Below are 18274 nucleotides of genomic sequence, written 5' to 3'. Positions count from 1 at the left end.
ATTAATTCTTAGTTTATGGTAATTCAAGCTTGGAAATTGCAAGAATAATAAACCTTATCATCATAATAACATCATATCGAAGATTCGGGCTCCAAAGTGCAAGAAAACATCCTTTTCGGGTCAAAATTTGGGTTTGAGGATTTGTGAAGTTTTTGGTAAGTAGATTCTACTCTATGACCTTCACTTCATGTTAGTAAATGTATCTCTAGTTGTGCCAAAACATTTTCGGGTCACAAATTGGGCCAAAAGTCGAATTAGGGTTTGTCTAGGGTTAGTAATGGGTTAAACAGAATTTGAGCTTGAGTTTGGTGTTTTGAAGAAAGATTTTGAAGTGGGTTTGGGTTATTCATGTGTAAATATGCTTAATTATGCTTCATATTGAGTTTTGATGCATCACAAAACGATTTTGGGTGTCAAAAATGAGTTATGGGTTAGTTTTGGGGTGTTTAACTCAAAATGGTGTTGCTGGTGCTGAACTGGGTGAGCTGCTGCGCAGCTAGTCAAGCTGCCCCGCAGCTAGATGAATCTGTTTTTCAGCTGCGGCGTAGTGATAAGTTGCGGTGCAGTTGGGGGCTTCAATCACTTAACTTTTTTCTAGCTTCGGTTCTAACATCCTAGGATCATCCTGACCTTTTCGGAATGTACTCTTATGACCTTATTGGTGCCCTACACATGACAAACGAGTCGTTTAAAGTTGGGTGTCATCTTTGGAACCTAATTCAAGACATTAACATAAACTAAGTAAACATATAACTTTTGTTTGAGAATGAGGCGAATTCATTTTGGTTACAAACTATTACATGACCTCCCTAACGACCATGTTGGGTCCCGAAAGTTTTTCAAAGCCATAAACCAAAGCTAAAACCTAGTTAGAGAACCGTCTTTGGTGAATAATGCATGTCTTGTATGCATTACTAGGTTGTGGACGCGTGGAGCACTATAATCACTTATAATCTCATCTTAATTCGATATTAGCCTCTTTTGCCAATCAAGGTGAGTTCGTATCTCCCTACTCTATTGAGATTCGGGCTGAAAAGTGTACATTGTGTATTTGTTTGTTTGAATTAGTTGTTTGTGGATTGAATGATGATTGATGGATGAATTGAATTGTTTTGTGTATGCTGGTATTGAGAAAGGTTATATTTAGGTTAGACGTACATACATGGAAGTCGACTTCGCTTTCAAAAGGTTTGAGATGTGAAGGGTTAGCCGCTGGTACACCATGTATATAAACATCAAGGACTCTTTGAAAGCAAGCCCTCTCAAGTGTATGTATGTATAGTTTGATCATATTGTTGGTTATTAGATGTTGGATTGATGGATTGTTGGGCTTGCATTGTGTTGGTTGCTTTGAGATGATTTGGTTGTCTGTTGAGACAAATGTGTTTATCCAAGTATAGACATATACACTGGTGTTGGTCATCCGGGTTTATAGACGTATATTTGCCGACGTTTTTGAGATGCCACATTGATCATGGTGATGACCTGTGAGTATCGTTGCATAGATGGCATGATGGTCATACATATCATATGTATCTTGGTTTGGCATGCATATCATTCACATCATGGCATTGACATTGCATTGATTGTTCTTATACGTTTGTTATATAGTGATGCATTGGTTGGATAACGTGTAAGACTACTTGTATGCGATGATTGTTCTTATTTTTTATGTGGTTATGGTCGGTGGTTCCTCTTGGGCCACCACTACGAACTCACCAACATCGTGTTGACTTGTAGAACACTTTTCAGGTAATCAGGTGGTTCAAGGACGTGATGCATGATCTGCAAGGCCGGCCCTGGGGGTGGGCGAAATGGGCGACAGCCTGTAGCATCACAATCCTAGTGGGCATCAAGCTAACGGTTAATCCATTTTATATTAGGTCCAGTTAGGCATCGGAAACATGTTTTATTGAGTTTAGTTAGTCATGGGAGTTATGAGAAGAAAAGTTAAGAAGAAAAAGAAAAAAAATGGAATCGGGTGTTTCAATGGCGGAAAAAACGTGCAGGCTCTTGTTGTTGAAGATGAAACATTTATTGTGTTTTTTAATGAAAATTTTATATACTAACCCATGTTTTTCTAAATAGTACACAGAAACCCTTCATTTCTAAGCCTTTGTTTATTTTAATGTTAATTCCGATGCTAGTCCTTTTTATATTTCAAACAATATTTTATAGGATAAAGATATTACCTACCGACTAAAAAAATACTCAGTAATTAAAATTTGTAAGGAAGTTAGTAATGCACCTATTCATCTAGAACTATTAATTCTTTCCAAAAAATTCATTAAATCAATATCTGATAAAATATGATACACCAAAAGCTAAGTAAAAAATATACAAATAATTATAAAATATTTTATTCTATAACTAAAGGTTTGATTTAAGGATAAAAATATAGATTTAATACATATTATATATGTGGGTTACAAAATTATAACTCACTCTATATGAATGATTTAGCATTTCATAATTTTAGCTAGAGATGATCTATTATGTGTAGCTTATAATTCAGAGTTTAGCTACTTAGGTTAATTTAGAACATTTTATGTACTTAAAAAGATCGATTGGAGAATAAGTATAGATCGGTTGACTCCAATTTCATCTTTGAATAACATTTTATATACGGGCTATTTTTATCGTGTCGCCCGGAGCATAGAAAAACTCAGGACCGGGCCTGAATAACAACCTTCATTATAACAATATTCAAGAGAGTAGTCTCGAGATTTTTAATGCTATCATATCTGTGGCTTATAACTGGATTCATCATCGCGATAGAAAAGGTAATATGAGTTGGTATGATTGGAGCGATATGTCATTCAAAACTCCTTGAGCTACTGGTCTTCAAATTTTCTTTGGTATTGAATGGTCGTGTATCTTTTTGGTTTCTGGACAGGACCCATCTTTATACTTTTTGTGTGTTTTTCTTTTCGTATTGGTTTCTTTCTAGATTTACATTGTAACTATACTCCTGCACCTAGTGCCTAGCTAGTTGCTTTCATTAGAAAAAAAAAAACAATATATATTCAATGCAATGTTTACATATATAAACATTCCGTATCTAAGAAGAATGCAGGTAGTCGGTGGTGAGAGAAACGGAGGCCTAACTTGTAAGTTTGATGCTATGGAACAAAAACCTGAATAAGGTGATCGACATATATGACCCAAACTGCTTGTTTGGATTTGGTCGGATGTTTTGGGTATATATGGGTGTTTTTGACATTCCTACTTTTAAATTTATGATTATTTATTGATTTGATTAAATCCAAAGAATCAATTAGATTATTTTGGCCCAATTTTCCTTGGTTCGTTGAAAGAGCAGCCCAGCCCAACTATAAAAAATTAATTGAGAGCATCCATCAAGGCACCTACGGAAAGCTTTAAACCCAACTATTGAATCTAGATCTTTTAGTTCAAAGGATTTTTCGTCTATCATTTGTGAACGCAATTAATATCATTTAATTTGTTATAGCTAGGTTAGTATAACTTCTTTAGATATATACATACATGAACCTCATGGTATATACGAATGTTGGCAACGGAAGGATTATGACTGCGGTGGCGCATTGACACACCGACACAACACGGTAACATCACCGCCAATGGGTTGGGCGCTGCGTGGCAAGATTTTTGAGGCACGGAGCATGGTCATCATTCTCAATGGGAAATGAGATGCTAATTACAAGGGTGTCTCGATAGTTTTCGAGCTTTAAAGATATATTATGAAATGAGCTTTCATCCATCGTAAATTTGACATGCAAATAGTCGACTATATTAAAATTAATTAGGGGCGTTTGGTTCACAGAATGTTTTTGAAGGAATTGGAATCTTCAGAAAGAATTGGAATTTAAAGAAACTAGAATTGGAAAGTTTAGAAATATGTATTATGTTTGGTTGATAGAATTTAATGGAATGTTGGCAAAAGAATTAGAAAATAAATCATATCAAATGACTAAACTATCCTTTCAAATATAACGCATTTGTTATATACGCAATATGACACATTCATATAATCATGTCTATATCTTGTCTCTTTCATACTCTCATGTCTCTTTCTCAATCTCTGGCTCTCTGCATCACCTCACGGCTTACACGCTCCCATGAGAAAAAAAATTCATTTTTTCCAATTAACTTTCAAAAGTATGAAGTAAATCAGTTAATCGTGTCCTTTCAAATCTAATAAAAAGAGAAAGAAGAAAAATATGCCACATACAAAGTGGAATTGTGTAAGATGGTTGGCGGCGACGGTTGCCGGTGGTTGGCTGCGGCGATTGGTGACCGTTGGCAGCGGTGGTAGTAGTGTGTTTTTAGTCAATCGATAAACCTTGGTGGTGAGTGAGGGTTAGGTGACCTGGTCCAAAAGAGATACTAATCAATGGCAGGTTTTAATCGACGGTCAGCGATGGTTCCATGGATGTCCTTGGTGGCCGCAAGGAAGCTGCAGCTGAAGATGGAAAAGGTTATTTACCTTTTAGGGCATTTTTGTCAAATTAATTGAATTCCTTGGGAATCCTAAACTTTCCATTGATATATGAAAGGAATTCTGAATTCCTTGTTTTAAAGAATTCATTGGAATGTTTTAAATTTCAATTCCTTCATTTTTTCAACCAAACACACTCATGATGGAATTTAACATTACAATTCCTATGAATTCCATAGGATTAATCTATTTTCAAGTTAAAAAAGGATATGATCTGTGGATATAGTCAACTATGACAAAATGTCTATGTTATGTATTGATCTAGTCGGGGGTCTATGTTATATAACGAACTTCCAAAAAACGTCCAAAAGATGCATGTTACCTGCTAATCTAAAAGTTGCAGGTCACCAATTTTATTTCCTTTTATTTTTTAATTACGTGACGTGCTGAGTCAGTAATAGTGTCCACATTTTCATTTTCTAAACTTCGGCACACCTTCTCTTTTCACATATAATCCTGGTCCAAAGAAACTTTTCACACATATATAATCCTGGTGTAAAAGAACTTCACCTTTTCTTTTTAGTTTCAGTTCCCCTTTCACTTTTTAAACTTTGACAACGAATCCTGGATCAATTTTAACAACACTTTTTCTTTCTGTTTTGCATGTGTGCCACACTCACTTTGTACAAGCAGCAACAACGGCGTCAACATCCCGCCCGCCCTCTTATCGCTACTGTTCCACCGCGGTGATCTTACCACTACCGATCTTCACGACCAACCACTGGTTAACATCAATCCCAAACAAAAATATCAAGATCTCGACAAAAATCTAAAAATAATCAACCCTAGATCTACGAATCGAAGTTTAACTAACAGTTCAACACCTCATCGTCTTCTTCTTTCTTATGGCTGGACAAAAATAGATTTCAAAGTCTATATCATGTTTAATGATGTATCCTCACTGGACCGCAAAAAGTTGTTCTTTTTCTTAATCTAGATCTTCAATTTTGTATAATCAACTATTAAAGTTTTCAACCTTTTAATTTTGACCGCCATAACCTGTGGAGATTTACTGGTGGTTGCCACTAGCAACGGGTGGTGACACTAATGGGTGTTTGGCGATGGTTATCAATCTGGAAGAAATGAGTGACTGGAGTGGTGGTGGTTAGGAGTAAATGAAATGAGGTTGAGAAATATATGTATGAATGAGATATACATACGTATAGATAGAAAAAAGTTCTTGTCAAACGTCCATGTCACAATTATTACTGAATCAGCACGCCACGTAATTAAAAATAAAAAGAAATAAAATAGGTAACATGCATCTTTTGGACGTTTTTTAGAAGTTCGTTACATAAGAAGACCCCCGACTATATCAATACATAACATAGACATTTTGTCATGGTTTACTACATCCACAGGTCATTATTCAATTAAAAAATTATCTTTTCTTTCTAACCGTTGATCAAGAGAATCCTTCTAGTTCCCACATATAATTGTGTTAATAGAATTTTCATTTGATTGTAACTCTATCTATATAATCATAAATATGGTTATATGGAATGAAAATGTATTTAGTTATGTGCCAAAACTGGTAGAATTTGTTCGACTTGGATGCTATCATTGAATATCCAGCTTCTATATAATGTGCTGTATTTTTTTTGAATACAAATTAGGAAGTGATATATCTTCAACAAATTTTATCCATCTACAACAATTTCAGGATAATACAGTTGTACACTGCATGATAAGTCTTATACTTTTGTTGTAGATGGCTAAAACTTGTTGTATGAATATCACTTCTCAATTTTAAACTACTACTAATTATTTAGATACACCAAATAAACACAATTGTCAAGGTTTGAACTTTAGGCTTTTTCCCAAAAGGCCAAAGCCTCTACCACCCCACCTAAGTAGTGATGACATACATCCAATGTAATATTAACTTATATAGATATTTAGAATTAGATGTTTAATCAGCAAAAGATATTTGAATGTTATATATCTATGATCTATATCTATATCTATAATCTATATGGGATAATGACATGTGAGTGTATCTAACTAAGTCAAAACGTCTAATGTAACCATCTTTAAAGCCGTATGCAATGCAACGAAAAACATATTTGTGTCTATGTTATGTATTTAACCGGCTAATCTATAGGTTACCGGTCATCAAAAGGTTAAAACATGATTTGTTGAGTATAAAATGACAAAAATAAAAACCTATATGCTCTTTATACATATATACCCAAAAATACGTTTAACCATGTTTTTTTTGCACTATCCCTGTCTTCTTGTTATCCCTTGCTGCATTTCCAGCCAACTCCAATACCTACCAATTCAACATTACGAATCAATTTCACAAAAATCCCCAATCCCAAATATATATATATATATATACATTTATTTACATACACCAAACCAATTAGTTGTATATAGTTATCTCAATATATTTATATTTATATATATATAATAATGAAAATGAAAATAGATATATACATACACAATCAATTAATTGAATAATTTTATCTCAAACACACATATATCTCAATATATACATAATATATATATATATATATATCTGTATAATTATTAAAACAATAAGAAGCTGAACGATTTTATATCCTCTAAAAACTCAAACCTATTTTATAAATTTGTGACATAGGATTACAACCTATGTGTCCTTCTCATACATTTTTCTCAATAATTTAACTCATATAGAATAAATAAATTATAAATTAATAGACTAGAAAGAAAATATGATTATATAAAATAAAATATGAAATATAGAAAAGAAAAAAAAGGTTGAAACAAATTGCGGGACACGAAAGAAAGTGAATTGTAGCTTATATTTAATTTTTTTTGGCAATTATTCTTTCCTTTGTCTCTAACAATAATAATAATCATATAATTATATTATAGGAAGTTAAATCTTTATAATTAGAAACATGATATCATTTACCCAAAAAAACATAACAATGTTTATCCTATATATACCGATTAAGAGTTTTTGAATTTATCTTTTCCTCTCATATTTCTTTTTTGCTGGACACATTATAATTAAATCTGTAAGTTCTTATGAATTGCTTTTTGATAGAACTAAATTATTATTCTTTAACGATTTTATCTATATTTTGGGATTTTACATAAATCTAAAAGGTATTAGTTTTTGCCTTATTTATAAGATATTCATTCATGTTATCTAAGATAGTCTTTAGATTTCGTTTATTATTTGTTTAAAGATTAAATTTTTTTATATATTAATACAGACAGATTAATGTAAAGATTTTTTTGAAGCATTATTTTGAGACATAGATATTTGCAAAACAGCTTTAGGATGATGAAGGGCATTCTGACAGAGGTTATATTTGGCCATCTACAAAAGCTTCATCGAGGTGATTATTTAGTGTAATGAGTTGTATGTATTTTTTTAGTATGGGTTAATACGTGGTGAAAATATGGAGCTTCGTCGTGATTCTAAAGCACGCGGTTAGGTATATGGTTTAAGATTTTAGTGCATCTTTGTTTTTTAGTTGCTTATTTAAATTTTGAAGTAATTTATAGTTTTCGGAATTATGTCTTACTCATGGCTGCATTTGTCATCACTGCGCCTTTGTGATTAACTGTTTCATATTTGTGATTTAATTTTTATAGGTTAATAAGCTTTAGTGTAACAACCCTCAAAATTTCGATTAGGATAATTTACTTGGACTTATCTGGGTCTTTATCCCTAGAGATTTATTAAGAGAATTGACCTTTTAGACATTCAAGGCACAGTGATAGTTGCCCTCTCGTTCAATAAAACACCGTAGATGACTAGCTATCTTAGAATTGCCATAAACAATAACTATAATCATTCAATACAATCCCAGAGTATAAATTAGTTCTAATCAAACTTGGTGAAATGTCAATGAACCAAAAATCTTATTTCGAGAAGTTGGGATTATACAAATAAGAATGCAGGGTTCATAAGCTGTGATAACAACCGAAAATACTTATAAATGTCCAACAATTTAAACACCAAGCTAATTAAAGTTCAAACGGACATAAAAATATAATAACCCTCTCTAAATAATAAATTTAAACTATTATGCACATAAAAGTGAGCTTGAATAATAGTAAGTAAATATATATGTCTATTGTAAATACAAGTTTATAAATAATGAGTTAAGCTATAAAAATTAAAGGCACAACAAATATATACATACATACATTCACGGCCATACACATACATGCACATAACTAGCTTTGAAAGCACCAATATCAACTAACAAGTTAAGGATTACATGCATGTACCTACACCAAATAAACCTACATTACATTCAAATATACATACACTTATATTATACCCCAAAAATTCAAAATCCCCTCCCATTTTACCCCAACCAAACCGGCCCCCATTCCCCCAATACCCCTCACCCAATCAAAATTCACCTAGCTTTTTATTCCCCAAGAAAAAGCAAGACCAAACATGCACTCAACTCTTACACACCCATAACTCCTTACACTTCCAACACACACACCCATTTCTCTCTCATTCTCTCTCAAAATTCTGCATCCCTCTCCTTCTTCCTCTTCATTTTTGGGCCAAAGAAAGCAAGAAAACAAGAACATAAATCATATCTAAACAATAATAATAATAAGGATTTAAAAAGGGGTTAAGCAAGGATTAATTCAAGATAGATTTAAGGGTTATTTCAAGCTTGGAATGAGTGTTATTTGGAGCTCATGAGGCCACGAAATTTTCTGCCCAAAACAGCCCCTATTTCGAGTTCATCAAGAGTATAAATCTTCATCTCTTAGTTTAATCTATCTTGTTTTTATATATATTAAAAGATCTTTATCAAAGACCATGTTTTTCTTTGATTTTCTTCTTGAAAATACACTTGATGAAGGCAAGTTGATAGAATCTTCTTCCTCATGCTCATGCATGTTGAAATCTAGAAGAAAGATTCAAGGATTCAACTAGTTTATGACCCAAAAGTGTTGTTATAGATTAAATAACTTTTAAAGTGATTTTTCCTTTGAAATATGGTCATATTTTTATATATTTTGATGAATATATTTCTGGAGTTTTTCATAAAAATATGTTTTTAAGTTGTTGAATTAAATATGGATAAAGATTTGTTGTTAATATGATGAGATGATTACATACATGCTTAGATTTGCACTAGTTTAATTTGGTTTTGATATGGGACTTGAGATGGATCTTTTAAAGATGATTGATGAACTTGAAATTAATTGAAATCTGCATATTTGATGTGAAGAGATACAAAATAAAGTAATAATCTTGTTAGTGGTAATTTAGAGGCTAAAGCAAGCAACAAACACTATTGGTGAGTTGATATAATCAAGAAGAACTCTGACAGAAATAATCTTTTCACTTGGGACGGATAAACTGAGCATTTCTAGACATTTTCAAACAAAACTTTCAAAATAAAAGTTGTAGATAAATGAGTTAAGTTTAATCTCCAACTAGAATTACTCAAAAATACTGAACCAAACGAAAGATATGATTTTTCTACTCAAACTGGTCAAAACTGTAATTTGTCTGAATATTTTATGAACTTTAACAATTTTTATCTCCTAATACATAAAGTTCCAGGAAGTCATACTTGGTGGAAAGTAATTTCCATGTGTTGTGAACTTAAAATAAAATCATGGGATTTTTCTAACAATCAGAACATCCAGAACTTTTATAAAACTTCTGATGTCGCAAGCAGTGCCCATTCGGGACAGTTTGTGTTTGGATAATTTTTACGGACACCAAACACCATCTAAAAATTCACCAAAAATTCACAAAAATACTAGATACATATAAGTCACTGTGTAAAAATCATGAAGGTCCAAATAATTCGTCTTGACCCCAAAATAGTAGCTAACATTTCTTAAAAATAAAGTATAAAACAGAAAATTTGTAAGTAATCTTATAAATGGCATAATGGGCTATGTAATGAACTAATAACCACTATGACCCATTATGCACCTAACCCAAATAAGGTAAAGCCCAATAACTAATGTAACCCAAAACATTTAAAAGCCCACGACACCTAAGGCCCAATTGATAATGGCCCATAACACTTAAACGAATTTCATGAGATAAGTGTAATCAAAATAAAACAAAGATAATTAAGTGAGATTGACGTAAGTAATTATGTTAACCAAGCTATATATTGATATCACAAATGTTAATGCACGCTAAAATCGGTTATACAACAAATGATAAAATAAGGATAACATAACTTAATATGATATTTCTATATGATAACCTAAGATGCCAAGTGAAACCACAAACGAAGCCAAGTTACCAAAAATCTAACAACTTATAACTACGCATGTAATTAAAGTAACCTTTTACACCATCAATCGCTACAACCAAAGCAATGCGAATGTTGGCAATATACTTGGATTCCACAATTGATAGCAACATAATGAAAGTGGTATTTCTAAGTGATGGCTTAAGATAGGAACTTACGTATATTAGTCCTATCGTAGGGATAGTCTTGGCTTGAAAAATGATGGAGAAACATAATGGATATATGGTCAAGGAAGCTATAGATGGGAAGTACCCATTTTGGATAGATGAGTACAATATGCGGCATATCAAGGTGAGTCATAGCCCCCTTTCAAACTCTTTTATGTGTTTTACTTTCGGGGTGAAAAGCATGATAAATGAAACTACTTTCTATATATGCAATGTTTCTTGAAAGAGAGTTTGTTATATGAAATGATTCTTGATATATGAGTATGAAATGATAATAAAGGATTTATGTGATGAGCTTGAGTTCTGTCAAACCGCGGCGTTCGGTACACTACTATTTACTCCGAAAGTGGAGACCTGTAGTTAGTTAGTTGCGCAACTAGGTTTCGTCCGCCCACCCAAAGCGTACCGTTGGAAGGTTGGTTGCCTTCGTGACAACCTCCACTTCTAGTCTGGCCCCCGGGTGTTCTAACTACCTTAAGATAATCGGGCGTCTCCATGGCACCACCCATTATCATTATTGTCATTATTACTACGGCACTTGATTGACAGCTTGTGCTATGAATTGAATTATTGGATTGTAATCGGACTTGAATAAAATGGTAGTAGTAGTGGCTCAAGCATTTACTCATCAAAATTATGTAAATTATGCCCTTGTGGCCAAGTGAAAGGGACATTAATATTGTTGATAATTGGAAATTGTTTGGACATACGGATTGGGTATCGTCCCTCATGTGATATCTTGAAAGACGTTGAAATTGGTGATAATGAAATGATTTTGGTAACCGAATGATTTTGGTATGATATACGATTAATCAATTTATATACTTTTTCTCTCATGATGATTTGACAAATGAGAACCTGAAATTTTACTATAGATTCTCTAAGTCTTGATATGACATTATGGTATTTGGAAACTTGATAACATGATATGAAAACTTTGTCGATCATATGGTTTGGATATTTCAAAATGTAATAGTAATCAGTTTTTTCTAAGTATTAAAACGGTGATGTACCAAGATTTATATAAAAACCTATGCACTCACCAACTACGTTTTCGTAGTTGACACTTTTTCTTCATGCTTTTCAGGAAATAAGCTTAAGCATTGAGGATTTATATGCTTCATGAATATTTGCATTGCCCTTTGGAGTCAAAGATCAAACCTTGTGATAAGCAATGGAATCCGCCTTGATCATTGTAGTATACTACTTCATGTGCTTGTTATTTGTTTCGTGAACTTAATATTCAAGTACGGTGGACGCATTTGTACTTGGAAATTGGTTCACATGCCTGTACATTTGTAAATTCTTTTATCAAATAAAACTATGGTGAATGTTATTTATAATCCTTTGTTTTGAATACTCGACTTTCTGTACATCTCATTGTTCCGCCTTAGTTGGGGTGTTACATTTAGTACGGTTCTCAGTTTATTTATCATCATTTTGCATCAATCTATTTCACTTTTTAGTACGGTTCTCGGTTTATTTATCATCATTTTACTTCCTGTGATCCTAACTACAAGGTTAATATCGTTTAGTTAACCATCAATGTTTAATACCTTCCTCTTTTTAGTCATTTAGATAGTTCTTTTAGCTCACATTTGTAAATCATGATGTTCCATGTTTCCTGTAGTATGTTCCTCTACTAAACTTTTTGTGACAACAAATTTTATCTGTTCCATAAAACTTGGATTCGGCTAATAACATGCATATAGGCTCTGTTACACTGCAAAATTGCAAATGGTCAATAGTAGACATTAGTTAAATGAGTTAAACAAGTCAACATGGTCAAAATTCAACCAAATATCCGTTGTTTTGTGTGATGATGGAATCGGAGTAAGATCATAAAAAGCCTCTTTCAGGTGAAGAGTTATGATGGAATTGATCATAAACATTGGTTGACGTGGTCGAACAAGTGTCCTTATAAGGAAACATTTTTTATGTATTTTTTCAAAAGTATTTTTGTTTTGTTTTTTTTTTTCTTCTTATTTTAAGTGGGGTTTTAGTTCCTCTTTTGGGCCCTTTAACTTTTAACTTTGACCCATGCTAAACATTGGAGTTTTCTTTTTCAATAACACTACCCTACTGACTAAATATATGGCTACTATATACTACGATGATTTTGAGCTTTGGCAAAATTCTATTGTTCAGATTCGTATATTGTTTGGCCAATTACTTACAATGAAACTTAATGATTGATTGTATAATTCATCACATGTTACACTATTAAACTAGAAAAATATATAGTTATTAATAATTGTTAGACGTTTAAATTATAAACTTTTAGCCAACACTTAACTATATTTTCAAACAACCAACACTTAACCATATATACTTTTAAATAGCCGCGCATCGCGTGGGTAAAAGACCTAGTATATATATATATATATTATATATATATATATATATAAGGGAAAAGAGAATATAAGGCTGTCCAGCACCTAAGCTTAGGTGTGGAACCCCTCACATACTAATATTTTATTATTTCTTGTTTAATGAATAAATACATGGGCCCTCATGATTTTTATGAATTAAAAAAATAATATGTGAGTGTTCCACACTTAAGTTTAGATACCCGGCAGCCTTATATTCCCATCCCCTATATATAAACTATATATCATATATATTATAATGAAAATGAAAATGGAAAATACCTCAGCGGCGAGATACTCAAGGACAGCAGCAAGGTAAACAGGAGCGTCGCCACCGACACGCTGAGCGTACTTTTCGCTCTTAAGAAATCTAGCGATTCTAGCAACCGAAAACTGAAGACCAGCTTTTGAAGATCTGGAAACAGAGTTCGTGTTCTTTGCTTTTCCTCTACCCCCCTTTCTTCGCATCACTTTCTGCCGCCGCTGCTGCTTTTGGTGCCATTATTTAATTCTTTTTATTTTGAAAAAATATTTAATTGTATATAAACCCTAAACCTAATCTGGATTGGAGATTGGAAATGTGATGTGTTTTGATGTGTGAATGAATGAATGAATCGGTGTGGTGGGTGGGTTTGTATTTCAGTTTTTTTTTTTTTTTTGTTATTTTATAAACCATGTTTTAACCTTTTGATGATCGGTAACCTTAGCCGGTTACATACATCACATAGATACAAATACGTTTTTCGTTGCATTGCATAGACGGTTTTAAAGATGGTTACATTACATAGACATTTTGGCTTAGTTAGCTACACTCACAGATAATTATCTCAATCTATATGTATATCTATATCTATATCTATAATTACTTATAAAGCATTTTGGATTTTTATTTTCGGAATATCTTAAAAATTCAGACTTTCCATATTACCACTCTTACATATTCATAACATATATCATTTATCTTTTAATTTAATTATATTAACACCCTTTACATGAATCACTTATACTATTTGACGTCAACACCACCACCACACTGCTGTCACCCCTCCAGTAATTGTAAAAACATTTAAGCCAAAATACTTGTACGATTAACAAAAAATTTAAGCCCATAATGTTCTTAAATTTGATCTTGAAATCTGATGTTGGAATCTTGTAGGGACATAGGAAAACAAATACAATGGAAACGACATTATAAACACGTCGTCACGTGAAGTGGTTATGATCCTTTCTTATCCTTTTCCCATTGTCCACAAGTTTTTAGAAGGGTGTCAGTGTGTCACAATCTATAGCCATATTCGAACAAATATTCTTAAAAGAATGGCTACAACTATAGAAAGTGCCACACAAAATTTCATTTATAAAAAGATGTATACATCACACGAAATTTATTAGAAATAATATATCTAAGGACAACACCTACGTTATTTGTTCATAACTAGTTACTCTCAACGTAACATCAAAAAATAATCCCTCGCCATTCATCAATGAGTAATTTTTTCACTAACACTTTTTATACATGACTAACTATCAGGTCTTTAATAAAAACAAAAAGGGAGTGATATTTATACAACAGAATTAGGTCATCTACAACAAAATTACAAGCTTTAATGCAGATACTGTTGTAGATATTTAAATCTTGTTGTAGCTATATCATTTTCCAAAACGAAATCAATACCCTAATAATTAATGAACCAATAAAAACGAGTCACCTTAATAATGTTTATTGTGGAAATGAAAAAAGAAGGGAGAAGAAGTTTTTTTTCCTAATCATGTCAAAAATGAGAGGAAAAATTATGAAGCAAAAACAACTACAATTTTTTCCAATTCATCTCCTCTATTCTCATTTCCGTTTTATGTCATTCAAAAACTTAACAAATATTTCATTATATTTTTCCTTCACAATTCTTTCCTCCACTTCTTAAAAAAACTTAACAATAAATGATTTTCATTAAAAATTATTTGTTCAAAGCATGATAACTAGTTATGTTAGCTCATTGTGTGGAGTTTACCTTCCTATAATCTATAATCCCTTATAAAACATATTAGACTTTTTATTTTAGGAAATTCGACAATCTTTTCAATATTCTCATATTGCCCTTAATTCAAACATCAGCTATAATTCTTTATTTCTAAACACAAACACCCAACCAAGATCTAACACACAGTCCCTTCTTTCTCTTATTTTTATCTACACACACGCATCAAACTGTCAAACCGTCAGAACCGAACCAAACCGTGGTACTTTGATTGGTTTGGTCGGATTGAGTTGTTAAAGTCTGGTTTGACGATTTAAGTTTTGGAAAACCAGATTCCCTAGTCCAGTTACAGTTTGAGTAAAGAACAAACTGTCAAAAACCGGACCGGACCAAATAATATATATGTATATTTAATTCACATATATATTAAAGTTACTGGGGACATTTTTAATTTATTTAACATCTATAGTATTTCTTTAGCAAGTGAAATATATAAATATTATGAAATGTCTTTCAATTCTGGTGTCTATTTGTTTCATATAGTTCTTTTTCTCGTTATTTCTCTTTCTCTACCCTCTGCTCTCTCCTTCCCCAACGGCTCTTTTTCCTGGATCCTTAGATCGGAGACTGGGCGTTTTTGAGATCGAGATCAGGGTTTTTGAGATTGAGAGTTTGAGATCGAGATTATTCCCTTCGGGTTAAAGGTCCCACTCCGGTGGATCTAACCATATTTTTCTTTATCATTCTTGGGCCGGAGGTCCCTTCCACCTTGGTGGATCTGGAAGCAACCTCTCTACCTTTGAGTAGAGGTAAGGTCTGTCTACATCATACCTCCCCCGTACCCCGGCTTTGTCGGGATTAGGTACCGTTGCCGTTGTCGTTGCCATTTGTTTCATATAAAAAAAAGTTATAGAAACATTCATAAATATATATATTGAGAAATAAGGGAAACACAGAATAAATAAAACAGTCGAGCCGGACCGGCTTATATGGTTTGGTTTAGTTTGGTTACACAATACACTTGGTTTGGTTTGGCAAATTTTAAAACCGAAAATGGCGGTTCGGTTTGAAATTTAGTTAAAACCGGACTATGAACACCCCTACACACGCATATCGATTCCTCCCCACTGTTTTGTATTATTAGCACTGTTTAACCGCCGTAACACGGAGGCCCTAACCCTCCTTAAAGCATATTCAAGTCCACAAACAAATTTAGAAATAACGAGGACTTATTCAAAACATGAAGTGACTTGTACCTAATAACTAGTTGTTATTGGACAATTTAATAATTGACATGTAAGAAAATGGATCAAATTGTAGCTATTTGTTTCGGTTATAACTTTTTATTGTGTACGAAAAACATCCAGATATGAAAATACATATATATATATATATATCTATATCTATATCATCTAGAAAGGGCTTTGTTCAAATGATGTGCCAACAATGCCGGAGCGCTCAGATGCGGCAAATGCCCTTCCACATTCATCACCTCTACAGTGCTTCGACCCCCTAGATGATCCTTCAAGTACGTCGCGACCGAAGCCGGCACGGAAACATCCTTTTGGGTTCGGATTATGCAACATGGCACTTTGACCATCCCTAACAAGGGTCTCAAATCGCTATTAAAAACGACCCGAGACACGTATAGTGAAATGTCTGGACGGACGTTGAATAACGTCCGACTGAATTCACGTACGGCCGCCGGTACGTCAGCACCGACGGCCAAGGGTGCAAATCCTTTCACCCAGGCATCATAATTCGATTCCATTGCAAAGAAAAGTTTCTCGATTTCACCTTCTTCGAATCCACCATGGTAATCTTTATCATTTAAGAATCTGAAATTAGATTAGTTAGTTAGGTCAAGTATCAGATTCTAAGATTCTATGCCAGCAATAATTTACAATTACGACTTCTAATATAAAAAAATAGGAATTAGATCCAAATTAGATGCCCATTAGATCATAATCCTTTAACAATAATAATCTCACAAAACTAAGCAATTTCTAAAACCTAGTGGAAACAAATTTCATGTCTAAATGGTATTTTCTTATTCAATTTCACAATTTTTCTTGTAATTAACAAACATGAAAAACGTCTTGCAGACAGAGGTCAAGATTCAATTCTTATTTTCATTCCTTTTAAAAATGGCCGGAGATCTCCTAAAACTATCTTCTGGTAAGAGGCGTCTACATCTCATCTCCCCATTCTTCGATCAGATAAAGTTGCAAAAATAATATTTCTCCTAATTAATGAAAACCTAGATAATTTAGATAGATATCTCATATGTACACACGGTCATACTTTCCGTACACCCTCCAACACTCAATAATAACAAAAGTAACAAAAATGTAAAAAACCGAACCAAACCAAACCAGAATTAGGCAATAAAAAAAAAACATACCTAGGAGAAGCACCAATAAGTATAAGTTTCGAAAACAAATTAGGCCGACGAACAGCAGCAAGGATACCAATCATGGAAGAAAGCGAATGACCAACATAAAAACACCGATCGACACCAAGAGAATCAAGTATATTAATAAGATCATCAGCATATGCCTCTAGTGTACTATATCGATCAAAGTCAAAGTAGTCAGGGTTAACACTACCAGCACACACAAGGTCATATAATATAACTTTGTAGTGTCGATCAAAGTAAGGCAAAATGCGACCCCAAACAGACTGATCAGTGCCTAGCCCATGAGACAGGACTAGCACTTTCTTGCCAGAACCAACCACTCTCACATTAAGTAAATCTATAAGACTTGGACCCATTAGAGTAGATAAGCTAGCTAGCTAGATAGATATAGAAAAAGATATAGATATTATATAAGTATGTAATGTACAAGAAAATTTTTTGTTTGGTGTGGGTATGAGAACATTATCTGTTTAGTTATGGAATATTTATAGCTTTTAAAATGGAGTGGGGTGCACCAACCATTTTCTATTGTTCACGCGCAAAATAAATTTTGTTTGATTCATGTAATGTAATGTAATAAAGTTTCAGCTTTATTAAAGGGGT

At 33.0% G+C, this 18274-nt stretch overlaps 2 protein-coding genes across 2 annotated transcripts; both read right to left on the bottom strand.

The window, feature by feature from the left end:
- Nucleotides 1-6513: 6513 nt before the first annotated feature.
- Nucleotides 6514-14015, bottom strand: LOC122607258 (probable histone H2AXa). Its single transcript, XM_043780196.1, has 2 exons — nt 13559-14015; nt 6514-6755 (listed from the first exon to the last, which is right to left on the bottom strand). Exons 1-2 carry the CDS (start codon nt 13742-13744, stop codon nt 6684-6686), a joined length of 258 nt encoding a protein of 85 aa, XP_043636131.1. The 5' UTR covers nt 13745-14015; the 3' UTR covers nt 6514-6683.
- A 2542-nt stretch (nt 14016-16557) lies between these two features.
- LOC122607257 (probable strigolactone esterase DAD2) lies at nt 16558-18133 on the bottom strand. The gene is made up of 2 exons (XM_043780195.1): nt 17657-18133; nt 16558-17090 (listed from the first exon to the last, which is right to left on the bottom strand). The coding sequence occupies exons 1-2, from the start codon at nt 18025-18027 to the stop codon at nt 16661-16663; spliced, it is 801 nt and encodes a 266-aa protein (XP_043636130.1). The 5' UTR covers nt 18028-18133; the 3' UTR covers nt 16558-16660.
- Between the last annotated feature and the right edge of the window lie 141 nt (nt 18134-18274).

The sequence above is a fragment of the Erigeron canadensis genome, chromosome 7 (genome assembly GCF_010389155.1).
Source record: "Erigeron canadensis isolate Cc75 chromosome 7, C_canadensis_v1, whole genome shotgun sequence".
NCBI classification, from domain to species: domain Eukaryota; kingdom Viridiplantae; phylum Streptophyta; class Magnoliopsida; order Asterales; family Asteraceae; genus Erigeron; species Erigeron canadensis.
The sequence above is the reverse complement of the archived record's forward strand: the minus strand, read 5'-3'. Positions and strand labels throughout refer to the sequence as shown.